This window comes from Pleurodeles waltl, chromosome 2_2 (genome assembly GCF_031143425.1).
Source record: "Pleurodeles waltl isolate 20211129_DDA chromosome 2_2, aPleWal1.hap1.20221129, whole genome shotgun sequence".
Classification (NCBI taxonomy): Eukaryota; Metazoa; Chordata; class Amphibia; order Caudata; family Salamandridae; genus Pleurodeles; species Pleurodeles waltl.
Window position 1 is genome coordinate 686,793,569 of NC_090439.1, and position 17,697 is coordinate 686,811,265.

The following is a 17,697-nucleotide window of genomic DNA, read 5'->3' on the forward strand; positions in this document are numbered from 1 at the left end:
GTGCTTAGTCCATCCGCACAGGGCAGTAGGTGGATTCTCCTTCCAGCTCGACATCCTTTTGCCGCCATCACACCCAAAGCCATGATCTTCTTGACTGTTTCTCCCTTGTGCACTGAGGGGCTTTTAAGTAAGGGTGGAAAATCCTAGAGGGCAGACATATCTGACCAATTCTAGAGTATATCATCCCTCCTCCCTGCCCCAAACTTCCTGCACAGTATTGTGGGACAATACAAATGGTGACTTCATGTTGACCGTGGTAGGAGCTACCCTGACAGCCTCAGCTCTACCCCTAGCTGACACAAATACCTCATACCTCCCACAAAAACCCTCAAAGGTGAGCACCTCTTGTGTTGGCTAAATAGTTTCTTCTTTGTTTTAGTGAACCTGAGATGTCCAAGCCTAGGTGCAGTGTGACAATCTAATTATCAGATGCAGAATTCCTCACACCCCTTTCCTTTCACAAGAACTGAGTCAAACACTGTTAATTGCCTTTTTGAATGGTGAGGCCCTTAACTGTGCTGATGAGGCGAGTAATAAAGTTGGCACAGTAGTGGGGGACAAAGCCCTGGATTCTGAATATAAGCTGAGCCATGGACAAATGTCAAATCCTGAAGCTACATAAGATGTGTAGATGTGATGCTGGTACTTCAACTTCAAACCTGAGGTGAATTTCTAGCCCTATATTGTAAACTTGTTGGACCCTGAAGGCTTAAGTAGAGTGAAAATGTACTTGGGCAGATTTCGCCTATCATGTGTACACAATGAAAATACCACAGTTCTCAGTAAGCACTACAAATCTACAATATGCATGACCACTCACATTATAAGTCCTACCCCAGGTAAATACCTATCACTAAAAAGAAGCTTCTGTGACAGGCTACCTGTGCTTAGATTCCATGCTGTGCACAATGTTAAAGTCACAGCAGCAGCCCGCACACCTGTGTATTCTTAAACTAGCTGTGTAACAGCCGCCTTACCTTATAATGTGGATCCAGTGGGGAGAACCCATTTGCTACAGGCCCTTAGTGGTTTCTGTGTAGTGGACAAATTGTCGCAGGGGTTAGCAAAACCTAAGCAGGCAAAGCTTTGTGCATTGCCCCAGACAGCAGAGCTCATTTTCACTACAGAGCAAAATCTTGCACAGATGTCTTAACAATGCAGCAATGTATTACTTCCATATTTACTCTTTTATGAAAATGGACTGGAAAGTTCCTTTGATAATATGGTTTTCCACGTGCTTTGCATTTAGATTTCATCAGCTCTGTGTTAGCAAAACAAATCGGTGTTCCCATGATGGAAGTCTAAAAACCACATCACAAATGAACTTTTTTTGTATCACTCTAAACCGTCAGAAGGGCAAAAAGAGGCAAACCATCCTTAAGCTAGGTCCACTAAACTTAAATGGAGTTTTCTCTATCTCAAATCTTGGAATGAGAACACAGAAAACAAAATTATAAAAACTACTAATGGGTCTGGTAAAAAAATAGAAAATAGCAGGAGACAATTAAACCTCTATGGAGATTAAGGGTCGTTGAAAGAAAATACAAGAAGATGACACCACACCAGAAATAGTTTACTCAAATCTGCAAGAGTGGCAAAGTCAATGGATCTATGGCACTTCCCTTCATTTGCACTTATTGAAGTCACAGACCACTAAAAAAATGACTTGTTTTAAGCAAGTGTTCTAGGATCCTCTTGCCCGTCACTTTGAGATATGTAAAGCAAGAGATGGTCAAGTTTAAGAGAAGTTCTGCCCAGCAGAGGGCCCTCCTTTCTTCAAGACCACATTAACAGATGCACTCTGCCCTGAATCTAGGAGCTTCCCTGAGATCAGATCTTTTAGGCAAGACATAATATGCCTCTGCATTCGGCTCTGGTGGGCCTTGATATCGCTACCACAGAGAGAAGAGAAGGAAAATTGTATACTTTTGCAAAAACAGAGAATCCACCTCTTCGGTCTTGTTTTATAAACAGCTACAATTTCCCAGTTTTGCTCCCATCCACCCATGCCCTCCCTTTTCTATTCTCTCTCCCACCCCTTGCTACATCTTCATATTCAACTTGCAGTCCGAAGAGACTACTCCAGCTGCATGAGCAAGTAGCAAACGCGGCAACTAGACATTTTTCACAGTGGCATTAGTGATCTTTGAATCTAAACCTGCAACAATTTGCTTGAGATTGCTTGTATGATCCACTATTAACATTTGAGAACCAGGTGGATGGAAAAATCTAATTACACAACTCCTCTGTCACACACTCTTTGTTGTTTAGATACACAGCAATACACACAGATGAGCAAAGTCAGGTATGATGTAGGTCAGTGTAAACGGAAGCCTACCTGTAGAGAAGTTCAGTGGCAAGGCAACATCTTCTGTGCTTGTCAATGTGAGTATGTTCTCTCCACTTGTGATGTAGGTCAGCTGCTCAAATCCGAGACACGTACCCCAGATTGGGAAATAATCCCCCCTATCATTTGCCTTAAAAAGCAAACAATAAAACAAGTGGTGATTGTGGCCAATAGTTACAGATTAATAATAATGATTTTAGATAACTGACAAAAAATATTTCAGTTATCTAGAATTTGATTGCATGATGTGGATTTCGAACATGGCAACTATTGGCATTCATCAAGATTTAATTAGTTCCCTTAATTTGGTAGCCCAGCTGCTAAAAGCCATTCGGTAGCAACAGGAAGTGAATGGATTAAAACTTATGTAACAAGACCAGGCTATGACCTTAGTATTTCCATTTCTTTTGGAGGATGCAAGGAAGAGAAGTGTTTTACTGGAACCAGCCAGTACAGATAACTTTATACCAACCTGTGCAGGAACGTAGATTAGTCAGTGGCAATCTGTGTGAGTGAATAATACATTTCCCAACTAAAAAGAGCTGCATAGTGGAGGGTGAGATGACCATGATTCGGGATGGACTGTTTCCATGATGAAGAGGGTTAGTCCTGTTTTGCATTAGGTGGGCCTCTGCATAGAGGGTCACCTAATGCAAATCCTAAGCATTTGCCACTCGTTAGGCCATTTGCAGCTATTCATCCCATCAACTGTTAGGTGTTTGATTGCCAATAGTATGGCTGGTAGCTTGAGATTGGTGCAGCCTTCCAAGCCTACTACTGCCAGTGTTTGTGAACTCCAAAAAAAGTACATTTGCACCCATTCAACAAGTACTTCTATAGGTACAGATTTACTACTTTTTTGGTAAATCAGTCACTATATATATTTAAGATCCTGATCCAAAAGATGAACAAGTTAAAAACTCTTTGTGAAATGAGAATGACAAGAAAAACCAACACAGAGATAGCAGACCTGACTAAGGGCCCCAGACTCAGCTACCAAACCAATAATGCATTTGAGGAGTGTCACATCCAACACACTGCTGAAGCTGTGCCCCTACACAACCTACCTGGGCCTGGTAGCTCTTCCTTTGAATTTATGACTACAATCAGATACAGTATGATGGCCTGGAGTCCCTGCCCTGTGATCACTTATTTTAAATGTACTTACAATGCGCACACTCTTTGTCTATGTTCACTGAGCACACGTTTTTGTCTCTGTTCAAGAAGCCATGATGGTAAAGTCGTTAAATCTGTGCATGTAGGCAGTGCTTCATGTCCTCAACTTTTACAAATCATTTTATCATGCAACTGATCCCATGTACTTAGCCTGAGGCACAAATAGAGGGCAGTACAGAGGCAAATAAATAGGGTGAGCTGAGCCACTGATCTGATTTGGCTCTAAGGTCCATGCATGGGCCAAGCCATAAAAACATTTTGCATGTGTATTGTGCAACAAACTTAATGCAAAATGATTATATTAGCTCTTCCAAATGCAAAAAAATTGATTTTTATAACATACGGAAACATTTATCCTTAGTGTATGAGATTATATCACTGCTGAGACATACATCTATTAAAATGTTTTAGAAACATGTATGGCTCGCCCCAGCCAACTACAATGCTATTATTGAACTAAGAGGAAAGTCAGTAGTCATGTAAACCCTATACGTGACCTAGATTCTTAATACAGATGGAGCAACATTACAGTCTATTGATCAAACATAAGAGGTGCTTGTACAGTGCACACCCTGAACTAAAGTATTTAAAAGGACACTTACATGTGATAATTAAGAAAAAGGACACTATGTGAAATAAAATATTTGCCTATGATCACACGATCTGGACAAGCAGCGAAGTCAGAATCATCCCCCATCACCTGGTTTCATATTTTGAAATTCAGCCATCAAATGGACATCTCTGTCTCTGTTCTCTCTCTCCCCTTTCCATCCAAGGTCACTGTTTTGTATTTCATTCATTGCTCACAAGAAAACCGACAAAGAGATAGCAGACTCGACTCAGAGCCCTCAGATCCTACTAACAAGCCAAAAATTTATTTATTTGGGACTGTGACACACCCCAAACACGCCTCTCAAGGTATGTCCCTGGGCTGGGAATGAAAAATGTTCTAGCTATCGTAACAGAAAGTTTCAACTCTATTAAGGACACTGAGGCGAGCATTATACAATCCTTTCTTCACTTTATAGAATAGAAGCCAATTCACAACTTCAGTAATATAAACTACTATTCTCATGAAGTCTTGGAAATCACCTTAGATTTGTTCTAATCCATCCTGTTTAACCGTCTCTGTTCATATGAAGAGAGGACCATTTAGTAGAGAAGCCAGAATAGTTAAGAGAAATATTGGATACATGAGTAATTCTCATTGGAACTACAAAATTAAATTAATAAAACAAATACTCACAAGACACAGGGAGGTTGTGTCATATCAGGATGAGAGAGTGGAATAATCCTCACCTCCGTGTCCATAATAGAACTGAAACTTTCCTTTACAATAGCTAGGAATTGTTTCATTCTGTGTCAGGATGCGAGGCGAGTATTATGCTTGTTCAAAGCTTACCCACTACTAGCCGAGTCATATGCAAAATTGGCTTAAAATAGAATCTCTTAAACCTAGAGTCTGAAGACCAGTATGCTGCGTTCATGAAGTCCTCCAAATGGATCCCTAAACTGCATGCCTTAGAAGCCATGGCTCCAAGTGTGGAATGCGACCAAATATAGGCAAGTCAATTACAGCTTCATGCATCACCCATCGTACCCAGCGAGCAATGGTGGGTGAAGCCGCTGCATTATGCGGTTTTGTCTGTGCAATGAGAAGCTGACTCTCTCCTGGAGGGCAAAAATCCAAAGACATCGCCTCATATGCCTTAAGACACTGCACCACACATAGATTTGGCAAGTCTGGGAAGGCTGGATAAGAAACCACTCTAGTGGTACATTTTGTTCTCCAACTTACTGTGAAAGATACTCCAGAGGGAGAAAAGGTCCTGCTTGAAATATCCACGGCCGGACCATCTGAGACCCTTCTGCAGGATATGAGGCAGAGAAGCATAGCCAACTTAGCTGATAATTCCTTTCTGGAGAAATACCAGTTGGGTTGCCAGGACAAAAATAAGTTCAGTACTTGGTTGACATCCGAAAGGGCTGAATAGCGAGGTTCCTGCGGAACAGAAAGTCTGATCCACCAAAGGAGACAACATACAAACAGGTGTTCCCACAATGGAAAGCCCTCCACCGTAGTATGCCCAGCCGAAATTGCTGACCTGAAAATATTGATTGGGCGATATGCTAGGCCATCGGTAGGCAGGTTGGCAAGGAAATTAAGGACATGCACTACATCAGCGTCCAAGGGATCGAGACCCGCTCACAAACACCAATGGGTCCATCGAGACCATGATGATCTGTAACATTTAGTTGTGCTTGGCGCCCAGGCTGTGGAGAAGAAGTCCTCAGCTTGGTAGGAGAAGCCCAGGACCGACCATCGTGTCCTGTAATCCACCACGCCAAAGTGACAGTGATCCCTCCAGAACCATCTGATGAGGCATATGGTCCTGGTTGAGGAGAATCGAGGGAAACGGGGAGTCGGACTGGAGAATCCCAAGAAGGTTCCAGAACAACTGGAAACCAGACTTGAGACTTCCAAATCAGGTTAATCAAGACAAGACTGGCCTGTTGGTGTCAGACCTGAGTGCATGTTTGTGTGATCTTCGCAAAAGGGGTGGAAGGAATATCTGCTCCAAACCTGGATGCAAATAGGTCTACTGAGAACAGACCCCACAGATTCTGAGTTCCAAAAAACTTTCCTGATGGAGTTTCCACAAACTGGAAACTCGGAAATGTCTGTACTGGAAATCTGCAACTTGTTTACCCTGACCAGTGAGGTATTCTGCTGTGACCGAGATCTGCTGATCCAGGCAGTACTGCGAGAAGCTGGTTGTGAGATCGGAAAGAGTCTTGGATCGGGTGCCCCCTAGGTGATTGATATAGCGTACCGCTTAAACGTTGTCCATTTTCAGGAGTACACAATTGAGTCCTTGATACAGCACCGGACCGCAAAAGAGCCAGCTAAAAGTTCCAGGCAGTTTGTATGTAACTTCTGTTCTTCTGTAGACCACAAGTCGCCTGTGAAAAAGTCTCCATACCACACACCCCAACCTAATCTGCTGGCATTGGATTTGACGATGAGGTCTGGGGCAAAACCAAAAATTGCTCTCTCATGCCACGCGTCCATGTGGGAAAGCCACCAACAAATCTCTTCCATGCTTCTTCCGAAAGGGACACCATCTGGAAGTATGTCAGGCCTTTGCGTAGATAGGCAGCCTTTAGACATTGTACCACCCGATACTGGAGAAGCCTGGGGAAGATGGCCTGCATGGAGGAAGAGAGAAGCCCCACCAAGCGAACTACCTGCTGAAGTGAAACCAGATGCCTGATCAGGGTCCATCGCAATTTGTGGCGTATTTGTGTCAGTATGCGGAACGGAAAACTTAGATTGGCTGGGAGAAAAAACACTTTTTGAGAGGAAACCAACAGGGACTTGTTTTCACTTGTGAAAAATTCGAGCTGCTGGGGATGATTGACAGCCACTTGCTTTTGAAGGGACAAGTGTAGGGGGCACTGAGCCAGAAGAAGCATGTCCTCGAGGTATACAATGAGGCGTATCCCCTGCGCCCTGAGGTGTTCCATGACTGGTTTGAGAACCTACGGGAAGCACCTTGGTGAAGGGGATTGTCCGAACGGCAGGGTGGCAAACTCGAAAGTTCGTTAGCGCCAGACGAATTGGAGAAACTGCCTGTGAGGTGGGAAAAGAGGAATAGTCAAGTAGGCATCTTTCAGGTCGAGAGGGCACTAACCAATCAAGGTGGCGCAAGACATCGTGCAGGAGGTAAATCCCTTCCATTTTCAAATGCCTGTATACCAACCATTTGCTGAATTTGTGGAGGTTGAGGACTGGTTGTTGACCCCCGTCGGCTTTGTCGACTAGGAATAGACTGCTAATGAAGCTACAATGGTGCAGCACCGCAGGATATACAGCACCTTTGGCCTGCCGCACTGCAACCTCCCTGTCCACCAGGTCGGTCTTGTGAGCCAAAAACTGAATGGGATGTGGGCGGAAGTCCTGTTTGGGGGTGCCATAAAACTCTCTCTGACAACCTCTGATCATTTGTAGGACCCACGCATCCCTTGTGATTAATTTCCAGGCGTGGGTAAAATTCTTCAGACGGCTCCTACTTTTAGAAGGGAAGAAGAGAGAACACTCACCGGAATAGGAGGCAGTAACTGCTCCTCTACCACCTCGACCTCAGAAACGCCGGCCTCTTGTTGGATAGAAGTTGGTGAAGCAGGTTTGATCCTGGTATTGGACTTGCCAGGAGCCTTGCCCTCAAAAAGGGTACTGGGAGTGAGCGCGGCCGGCTGAGCGCACCCTGCCTCGACTGGCCCGTGAAAAACCCTGGAGGGAAAAACCTTTTTAATGGATGATTGAACCTTTTCTAATGGAGTTAATGTGTTAACAAATTTCCCAATTCCTTAATAAAGGGTTCTCCGAAGAGTCCCACTTGAGCAACTGCCCTCACCTCAGAATCTGCAAGGTTTCCGAGTTTGGGGTCCGCTAGCGTTTGGTCGATAATGCACAATTTGTATCACCAAGAAGGATGATGATGTGTTGCGCCCAACCTGATAGTACCTCTGGGGAAATTTAGAAACCTGTAGACTTAGTATTCTCAGCCATGTCTAGGATATTAGTTAACGGGTCCAGGAGTCCAGGAGCTTGTCCTGGCACACCCGCCAAGACTTATCAATACCTTTGTTTGTGAACTTCTAGTGGAAGGTGGACATTCTAGGGTCCAACTCGGGTGTTAGGGCAACCTTATCAGCTAGTAAAGGCCAAGAGCATTCAGCTCTAAGGTGGTTATAGGACTCTTTCTTCATTGGTTTCCGGATGCAACCCGCCACATAATTTTTCATTTTATCAGACAGGGCCCATGCGGAAGACCGAGGATGAAGGATATCATCAGGGTCTAGCATGTCAGACGCCTCAGGCACAGCATCAGAATGAAGGGGTTGGGAAGAAGGGAGCCAAGGCCTTGAGGGACAGGCATCATCATCAGGATTATTGGGGAAGTCAGTACCCTGATAGTCAGGCGAAGCAGGGGGCTACTTCGATAACAAACCAAAGGGATTCCAGGAAAGAGAAGGACTGTTTAGGTCAGGAAAGTCTGTTTGATGCATCAAAGGTGTCATGGTCAACCCCTGCATCACGGCAACGCTTCAAAGGGGTTACATCTTCTGCGAGTGTCTGGGAATCTCCTGGGGGTAAAGGGGTAGAGCTGGGGGGGTCGGGTGGACGCCACTAGTTTCGTGCACTCACGTGCAATCTGTTGTGAGAGTCATTCCTTGAGAGGGTCCATGGCCTCAGACACCGCTGGATATGTAGACGCATCCACAGCATCGTAGAACTCATTGTCTTCATTTAGCTTCATCAAGGCAAGTACAATGTGTTATAACTACTGAGCACAGAGAGGAAGGCTTGAGTTATCGAGCAATATCACTGTTTATGGAAAGAAAAGATGGGTGTACCCTTAAATTTTATATGGGCAAAGTCCCTGAAATGAGGGGGGCAGGGTGTCAGCCTGGCGAAGGTGTGGGCAAAGCCACACTGTCAGAAGGTTGAGTCCGGGCCACCTCACCCCTGGTGCTTATATATATGTAAATGGGGTCCCCAACTGGGAGTGTGTCCCCACAAGGCCAGTGTGACCTGTGCAACAAGTACTGACCCTGGGTTGGGGCGTGGAAAACAAATGTATATACCGACCTGGCGATAGAGCCGGGCGTCAGCAATATGATTTTTGGGCCAGGTCGGGCATACACACCCCACAGGAATGGGGCATCGCTCTTCAGGAAGGCAGGCTCCCGACTGTTGACACGCAGCTGCGCTCCCAATCTGAAGGGAATTCAAAGCTGTGCGCCTCAGCAGATCGAGCCCATCTCTCACACACCACCTAGTGGTGGGAGGGCCACACTGCATCGGTATCCGCACCTCTACAGCAAAACATCAGCTGAGTGGATTGTTCCCGCGGCCTGAAAGCTTTAGTGTGACACACCAATAAACAATGAATAACCAGAAACAATAATATTATGCAAACAAAAACACCACAAATAATTATTAACCCCCAGGGTGCCTGGGGCGAGCTGGTCTCGTCCTGGCACACAGTTCCCGTGTGCCCGGGACGAGACCAGCTCGTCCTGCGCCCGGCCCACGGAGGGAGCCATGGGCCAACAGGGCAGGGATGGAAGGGGAATCGCTTAACCCCCCCCCCCCCCCACCCTCCCAGTGATGTCTGATGACGTCAGCGTGCAAATCGCATGCTGACCTCATTAGAGGTCACCTGTGATCGTGCTGTAAGCATGCTTCTAGCAAGATCCAGGAAGAGAAATGCAAAAGCATTTCTCTTCCGATTGGGAGGTGGGGAGGGAGAGGCATGAAGGAAAGGAAACACCTTTCCTTTACTTTCATGTCTCTCTCAGAATTTCTGCTGCCCGATCGCGATGCAATCAGGCAGCGGAAATGCCCAAAAGACACTAGGGATTTTTTTTTTTTTTTTACACATTTCAATAAGGGGAGCGCCCGATTGGGCAAGGATCATTCCCTAGGGGGCCATATTATTTTTAGGCCATTTCGGACCCCCTCCCGTGGGCAGAAACCACTAGACACCAAGGATTATTTTTTTATTATACTTACGCATAAGGGGAGCAGCCATTTCTGCCCCCGGGGGTGTGGGGGAGGTGCAGAAGCGCCCGAGACACCAGGGATAATTTCAATTTTTTTTTTTTAATATGTGGGGAGCAACCCCTTAGGCAACGGTCGCTGCCCGGGGGTCCAAATTATTTTTAGTCCATTTCTGTCCCCCTAGGGGCAGAAACCACTAGACAACAGGGATTTTTTTTCTTTATATAGTTATGCATAAGGGTAGCGGCCCCTTGGGCAAGGGCCACTCCCCAGGGGGGCAAAATATTTTTAGGCCATTTCTGCCCCCAGGGGGGGGGCATAAACCTCTAGACACCAGGGATATATATATATATATATATATTTTAAATTTACTTTATGTTTTTATTTATGGGGAGCGACCCCCTAGGCAAGGGTTGCTCCCCGGGGGGGGGGGGGGCAAGTTGTATTTAGGCCATTTCTGCCCCCCTTCGGGGCAGATCGGCCTATTTTTGTTAGGCCAATCTGCCCCCAAGGGGGGCAGAAACCACTAGACACCAGGGATTTTTATTTTTTGCGGCAATTTCACGCAAGGGGAGCGACCCCTCAAGGCAAGGGTCGTTCCCCTGGGGGGGGGCAAATTTATTTTAGGCCATTTCTGCCCTTCTTGGGGGCAGATCGGCCTATTTTTATAAGCAGAAACCACTAGGCACCGGGGATTTACTTTTTGCGCCAATTTCATGCAAGGGGAGCGACCCCTTAGGCAACGGTCGCTCCCCTTGGGGGGGCAAATTTCAAATTTATTTTAGGCCATTTCTGCCCCCGGGGGGGCAGAAACCACTTAGGCACCAAGGATTGGTGTGTGTGTGTGTATGTGTGTGTTTTGTTTGGGGGGGCAACCTCTTGGGCAAGGGTCGCTCCCCATGGGGGCACATTACTGTTGGCTGGGCAGATCAGCCTATTTTTGGAAGGCCCATCTGCCCCCAAGGGGGGCAGAACGCCCCTCCAGAGACCAGGGAAGATTTTTTTTTCAAAATAACAGGGTGGGGGTATGGTCATACCCCCACCCCAAATTAATGGGGCCAAAGTTGCTCTGCCCACCAGTGAGCAGACCGGGCAAAAACCTCTGACCCACGACCCGGGATGGCAGAAAGCCTACTAGGTGTCACTGAAAAAAAAAAATAGTGGGGTGGTGGCTACCAACCAGTATGGGCCTGCTTATGCCCCCACCCGAACTGAAGGGGGTAACAGTCTTTCAGCTCTCCCCCCGCATACTAAAACATCTTATCCCACGGCAAGCAAGAGGACATTTGATTATTTTGGGTTTTGGTTTTACATTTGGGCCATGAGAGCTTGGCTCTCAAAATTGTCCCACTTGGAATGGTGAGGGCTGCACTTTTTGGACTTTGGGACGCTGCCATGTAGAAAAATCCACAAGACCTAGACACATCTGAAAACTAAACATCTGGGTGATTCCAGGGTGGTGTGCTTCACATGCACCCAGCACCATTTTCCTACCCACAATGCCCTGTAAACCTCCAACTTGGCTGGAAATCACACGTTTTCCCACATTTTTGTGATGGAACCTTCCATAATCTGCAGGAATCCACAAAATTCCTACCACCCAGCATTGTCTCATCTATACCGATACAAATTCTGCCCCACTTGTCAGCCTAAAAATGTTTTTTTTTTAAACTGCCCTTAGAACCCGCTTTGGTTCCCCCTCAATTACGACATGTTTTTGGCTCTCCCCTGTCACCTACAGAAGTGACGTATAATTTTTACCGGGAGACTGAGGAGAGTATTGGGTGGTAGGAAATTTGTCCCAGTGCGGTGATGCCACACAGAAATGTGGGAAAACATTTGATTTTTTTTGCTAAATTTGGGGTTTGCTGAGGATTCTGGGTAAGAAAACCCTGGGGGATACATGCTAGTCACACTTCCCTGTACTCCCTCAGGTGTCTAGTTTTCAGAAATATCTGGGTTTGGTAGGTTTCCCTAGAAGGCTGCTGAGCCCAGGACCAAAAACGTAGATGCCTCCCAGCAAAAACAGGTAGTTTTGTATTTGATCATTTTGATGTGTCCAGATAATGTTATGGGGCATTTCCTTTTTCCAGGCACTAGGCCTACCCACACAAGTGAGGTCTCATTTTTATCGGGAGAATTGGGGGAACGCTGGGTGGAAGGAAATTTGTGACTCCTCTCAGATTCCAGAACTTTCTGTCACCGAAATGAGAGGAAAAAGTTTTTTTTTGGCTACATTTTGAGGTTTGCAAAGGATTCTGGGTAACAGAACCTGGTGAGAGACCCACAAGTTACCCCATCTTGGATTCCCCTAAGTGTCTAGTTTTAAAAAATGCACAGGTTTGGAAGGTTTCCCTAAGTGCTGGCTGAGCTAGAGGCCAAAATCCACAGCTAGGCACTTTGCAAAAAACAGCTCTGTTTTCTTTGGGAAAATGTGATGTGTCCACGTTGTGTTTTGGGGCATTTCCTGTCATGGGCGCTAGGCCTACCCACACAAGTGAGGTACCATTTTTATCGTGGACTTGGGGGAATGCTGGGTGGAAGGAAATTGGTGGCTCCTCTCAGATTCCAGAACTTTCTGTCACGGAAATGTGAGGAAAAAGTGTATTTTGGGCCAAATTGTGAAGTTTGCAAAGGATTCTGGGTAACAGAACCTGGTGAGACCCCCAAAAGTCACCCCATCTTGGATTCCCCTATGTGTCTAGTTTTTAAAAATGCGCACGTTTGGTAGGTTTCCAAAGGTGCCAGCTGAGCTAGAGGCCAAAATCTACAGCTAGGCACTTTGCAAAAAACACGTCAGATTCCAATGTAAAAATGTGATGTGTCCATGTTGCGTTTCCTGTCGCGAGCATTAGGCCTACCCACGCAAGTGAGGTACCATTTTTATCGGGAGACTTGGGGTAACACAGAATAGCAAAACAAGTGTAATTGCCCCTTGTCTTTCTCTACATTATTTCCTTCCAAATGTAAGACAGTGTGTAAAAGAGATGTCTATTTGAGAAATGCCCTGTAATTCACATGCTAGTACGGGCACTCCGGAATTCAGAGATGTGCAAATAACCACTGCTTCTCAACACCTTATCTTGTGTCCATTTTGGAAATACAAAGATTTCCTTGATACCTATTTTTGACTCTTTAGATTTCACCAAATGAATTGCTGTATACCCGGTATAGAATGAAAACCCATTGCAAGGTGCAGCTCATTTATTGGATCTGGGTACCTAGGGTTCTTGATGAGCCTACAAGCCCTATATATCCCCACAACCCAAAGACTCTAGCAGAACTAACAGTATTTTGTTTTTAAAAAAATTGACATCGCAGGAAAAAGTTAGAGTAAAACACTGAGAAAAATGGCTTGTTTTTTCACCTCAATTTCAATGTTTTTTTTATTTCAGCTGTTATTTTCTGTAGGAAAACCATGTAGGACCTACACAAATGACCCATTGCTGAATTCAGAATTCTGTCTATTTTTTAGAAATGTTTAGCTTTCGGGATCCAGCATTGGTTTCACACCCATTTCTGTCACTAAGTGGAAGGAGGCTGAAAGCACACAAAATTGTAAAAATGGAGTATGTCCCAGTAAAATGCCAAAATTGTGTTGAAAAATTGGGTTTTCTGATTCAAGTCTGCCTGTTCCTGAAAGCTGGGACGCTGGTGATTTTAGCACCGCAAACTCTTTGTTGATGCCATTTTTAGGGAATAAACCGCAAACCTTCTTCTGCAGCCCTTTTCCCCATATTTAAAAAAAAATAATAATAATTGTTTGCTGTATTTTGGCTAATTTCTTGGTCTCTTTCAGGGGAACCCACAAACTCTGGGTACCTCTAGAATCCCTAGGATGTTGGAAAAAAGGATGCAAATTTGGCGTGGGTAGCTTATGTGGACAACAAGTTATGAGGGCCTAAGCGCGAACTGCCCCTCATAGCCAAAAAAAGGCCTGGCACCTGAGGGGGAAAGGCCTGGCAGCGAAGGGGTTAATAACGTTGAACTAAAGTAAGAGGAAAAGAAGTGTGAACGTATTTAGGCTGCCAGTAGCATAGAAAGAGGCTGAGTGGACACAGATGATGGGCTATGTTCTGGACTGTTGAGAGCGGATTGGGTATTCCATGGAGCGGTTCCTTCCACTAGATGTTACTGTTTTTTCTTTACTGAGTCCCAAGGTTTCATGGGAATAGTAGTGTATATTACTGAAGGTGTGAGATGGCTGCTATTCAATAAAGTGAATAAAGAATAGCATAATCCTTGCCTCCAGTGCTGACACAGAATTCTCAATTTCTAAGTCGGTATATATTAACTTGCCCACTGTTGTTTGTTGGTTTGTGTTTATACACACACACAATTTTACTTCTATTGTTTGCTTTTATCTGTGATCACTGTGGACAATGAACACACTAGCATTCTTGTCTTTATCTTGATGCCTTTTTTGCGCAATTTGCCTATGGTTCAATAGCATAATGGATTTATGGGGCCTAGCTGATGGTCTGTCGTTTTATGAATTGCTGCTGTTGAAGATTTTCTTTTTTCACTTGTTGTGTGTATTAATTCCTGATGAACCACTGTTTCTTATACCTTGTGTAGTGAAAGCAATCAAAGGAGATCCCTGGTAAACCCAAAGGGTTGAAAAGGCATCTGGTGGTAAACAATTAATTACAACCCTGCTTGACAAACTACCATGACATGATTGGGCAAAGATTGTTACATGGCCACTATACAACTTCATAACAGATATTCTATGCTGATAACCCCTTATAGGAATGTATTTTGTCACATCATCTACTCCAACTACTAGTGGCTAGTTTTGTTCCAGCAAGACATGGTGTTATTACCTTAGCAGCATAAAGGTGGCTAGGACACACTAATGATATAATTGTATGACACAGGCTTACCTGTACACTTCTGACTAATATAAAGTACAGTGTATTTAAATGGCTATTTCAACATCATTACCAAGTAGCAATAATTATCTTCATTACAGATTGTCATTGCAGATCAATCAGCCTTACCTGGAGTGCCAGCTTGTAAAATAAATGTGCAGCCTTGGCATAGCCAGATGTCTTAAGATCAACACCACCTCCTGGAAACAGTATCCTGAAACATGGTAGGAAAGAATTTCATTAGCTGGCTCATAAAAATCACATTGAACTGTTAGCAAGGAAAGTGTTCCTGAAAGCGGAAGACTAGATACCTACAGAGACAAATGCAAAGGCAGGCATGTCCATTATAGTGAATGATGCGCATAGTGAGACAATGACAACTAATACTGAGAAGAAGAATGCAGAGAGCCAAGTGGCTTCATTTAGATTTGGTAAATCCTCAAATTTCTAGAGGAGGAAATTCAATAACAGATTACAATCCATTCCCTCCACAGCACTAATGAAAATAATGTTGTGTTGGTGGAGGAAATTCAGAAGAAATTCTGTGGATTCTACTTTGCATATAGTTTCCTTGACAAAGCTCCAAATATTTACCTGACATCCAGGCGTGGTTTGCCTCTAACTTTTTGCCTTCCATTCACCGGTTTTTGCTGACTTTAGGACTCTGCACAACTTACCACTGCTAACCAGTGCTGAAGTGTTAGTGCTCTTTCCTATAAAATGATAAAATTGGCTTCCACCCAATTGGCACATTTGATTTATTTGTAAGTCCCTAGTAAAGTGGTGCTACATGCACCCAGTACCTGTACATTAAATGCTACTAGTGGGCCTGCAGCTCACATTATGCCACCCACTTAGGTAGCCTGTTTAAAGCATGTCTCAGGCCCACAAATGCAGCCTGTGTGTGCAGTTTTCAACTACCATTTCCACTAGGGAAGATAAACCTTTTGCAAGGCCCAAAACTTTCTTTTTGATATAAGTAAGTCACCCCTAGGGTATCCCGAATTGCCCATAGAGTAGGGTACAGTGTACTTAAGCTGGACATGTACTTTAAAGTTTTTTCATGTCCGGGTAGTGAAAAACTCCTAAATTCATTTTCACTACTTCAAGACCTACCTCTCCCATAGGAAAATATTAGGTTATCCTAGTACATTTAATAAGTGCTAGCTTTCAATTGGGAGCAGGTAGTCATATCAAATTCGATGTCTAAAGAATGGTAATTAAAAAACCCTATTTAATTTAAAATCTGATTTTAAGTTACAATTCTGAAAATGACACTTTTTTTAAAGTTGGCATTTTCTTGGCCCATCCATTTGGTGCCTGCACCCTGTATCCTGGGTCACATGACAAAGTGTAGCTGACAGTTGGTCTTTGTGTATTGCTCCTAGATAGTGAGACAAAAGGGGAATAGTTCTTGGCAGGATGGGCTATCTCTGACTTCATGAGGGGGAAGAGCTGTCACTTACTACACTTCCACATCACAAAGGCTCTGTGCAGCACAGTCACAAAAGGTTTCTGAGACTAGTCTTTTATGACCCAAGACAAGCAGCGTCAGAGCAGGGAGGCAGGAAATTCCAAGCACCTCTGAGTATAGAAACCTCCAGAACCTTCTCCTGCTTAAAAGTGGGTGCCAGGTATGATAATCCAAGTGCTTGTTGGCTGGCCTCCTCATCATCACCTGAGGGACAGAAAGGGCCCCAACCACTTTGAAACCAGCACTTCATCTCTGTCTGAGAACCGACGCAGTGTGATGCATCACCTCGCAACCACTTTGGAATCCAACTGAGCGATGCATCCCCCATGCAGAACATTGCATCATAGCCTTGCAGCTTTCTCAAAACCGCCACAATGTGATGCAACCTTGACACAGGCTTTTGAATCACAAGCCTCTCGTAGATGGTATCCCTGATGATGATGCAGAACTTTGCATAGCAACACATCCACTGTTGCACAACAAATTCACTGTTGGGCTAGAAGAAAATATCTAACAGTTCAGGGGAAGTAATTATTTCCACTTAGCCAAAAGATTATCAAATAGAGAAGCCTAGGAAGTAGGTGAAACAGGACATTTAGACCTACTGCGAAGTATCACCTCACCTACTTGCCGCAACAACAATAATGACACATGCTCATAGAAAATCCATTTTTATGTAGCTATCATCCTTAATCTTCAATGCACATAATGCTCTTTTATAAATATCCTTAATGGGTTCTTTTACATTTCTTGTTGCATGTGCTTTTATGATTTTTAAATGAAATCGAATAAAGATTATTTTGACTTTGACACATGCTCATAAAATTATGAATCCAAGTGATGTGGTTATAGTTTTTTAGAATTATGGTTTCACTTTTTAACCCCATAGACAATACTTCAGTACTGAGATGAGAGAGGCATGATCCTAATACTCACACTAAAATACACTTTCAGATGAGAGATATGACTAACAATCTTACTCAGAAGTCGAAAAGTTAACAAGAATTATTTCAAAATGAAGGCACAGCAGTAGCTTATATTAAAAAAATAAAACTTACCCATTAATTGAATTGAAAATACGGCCATACTCTGCTTCTGTTAGATTTATCCTGGAAAAAAATAAACATACCATTAGATCATATGCCCCAAAACTGTGAAATGACCTCTCCCAGTACCACAGTCCTCCAAATATTTGCTCAGAAACGATCTCAGGATTCTTCCTCATTTATCTTAGGTTGGAGATATCGGCTAGAAT

At 44.2% G+C, this 17,697-nt stretch overlaps 1 protein-coding gene across 2 annotated transcripts in view; it reads right to left on the reverse strand.

Annotated features, from left to right (window-relative positions):
- GGH (gamma-glutamyl hydrolase) overlaps nt 1-17,697 on the reverse strand; it is a 168,688-nt gene that overhangs the window by 110,812 nt on the left and 40,179 nt on the right. For both annotated transcript variants that reach the window (XM_069220248.1, XM_069220247.1), the window contains exons 3-5: nt 17,501-17,551; nt 15,098-15,182; nt 2,339-2,477 (exon numbers count right to left, since the gene is read on the reverse strand). In XM_069220248.1, coding sequence (XP_069076349.1) covers nt 2,339-2,477; nt 15,098-15,182; nt 17,501-17,551 — 275 coding nt within the window. The remainder of the gene's footprint in view (nt 1-2,338; nt 2,478-15,097; nt 15,183-17,500; nt 17,552-17,697) is intronic.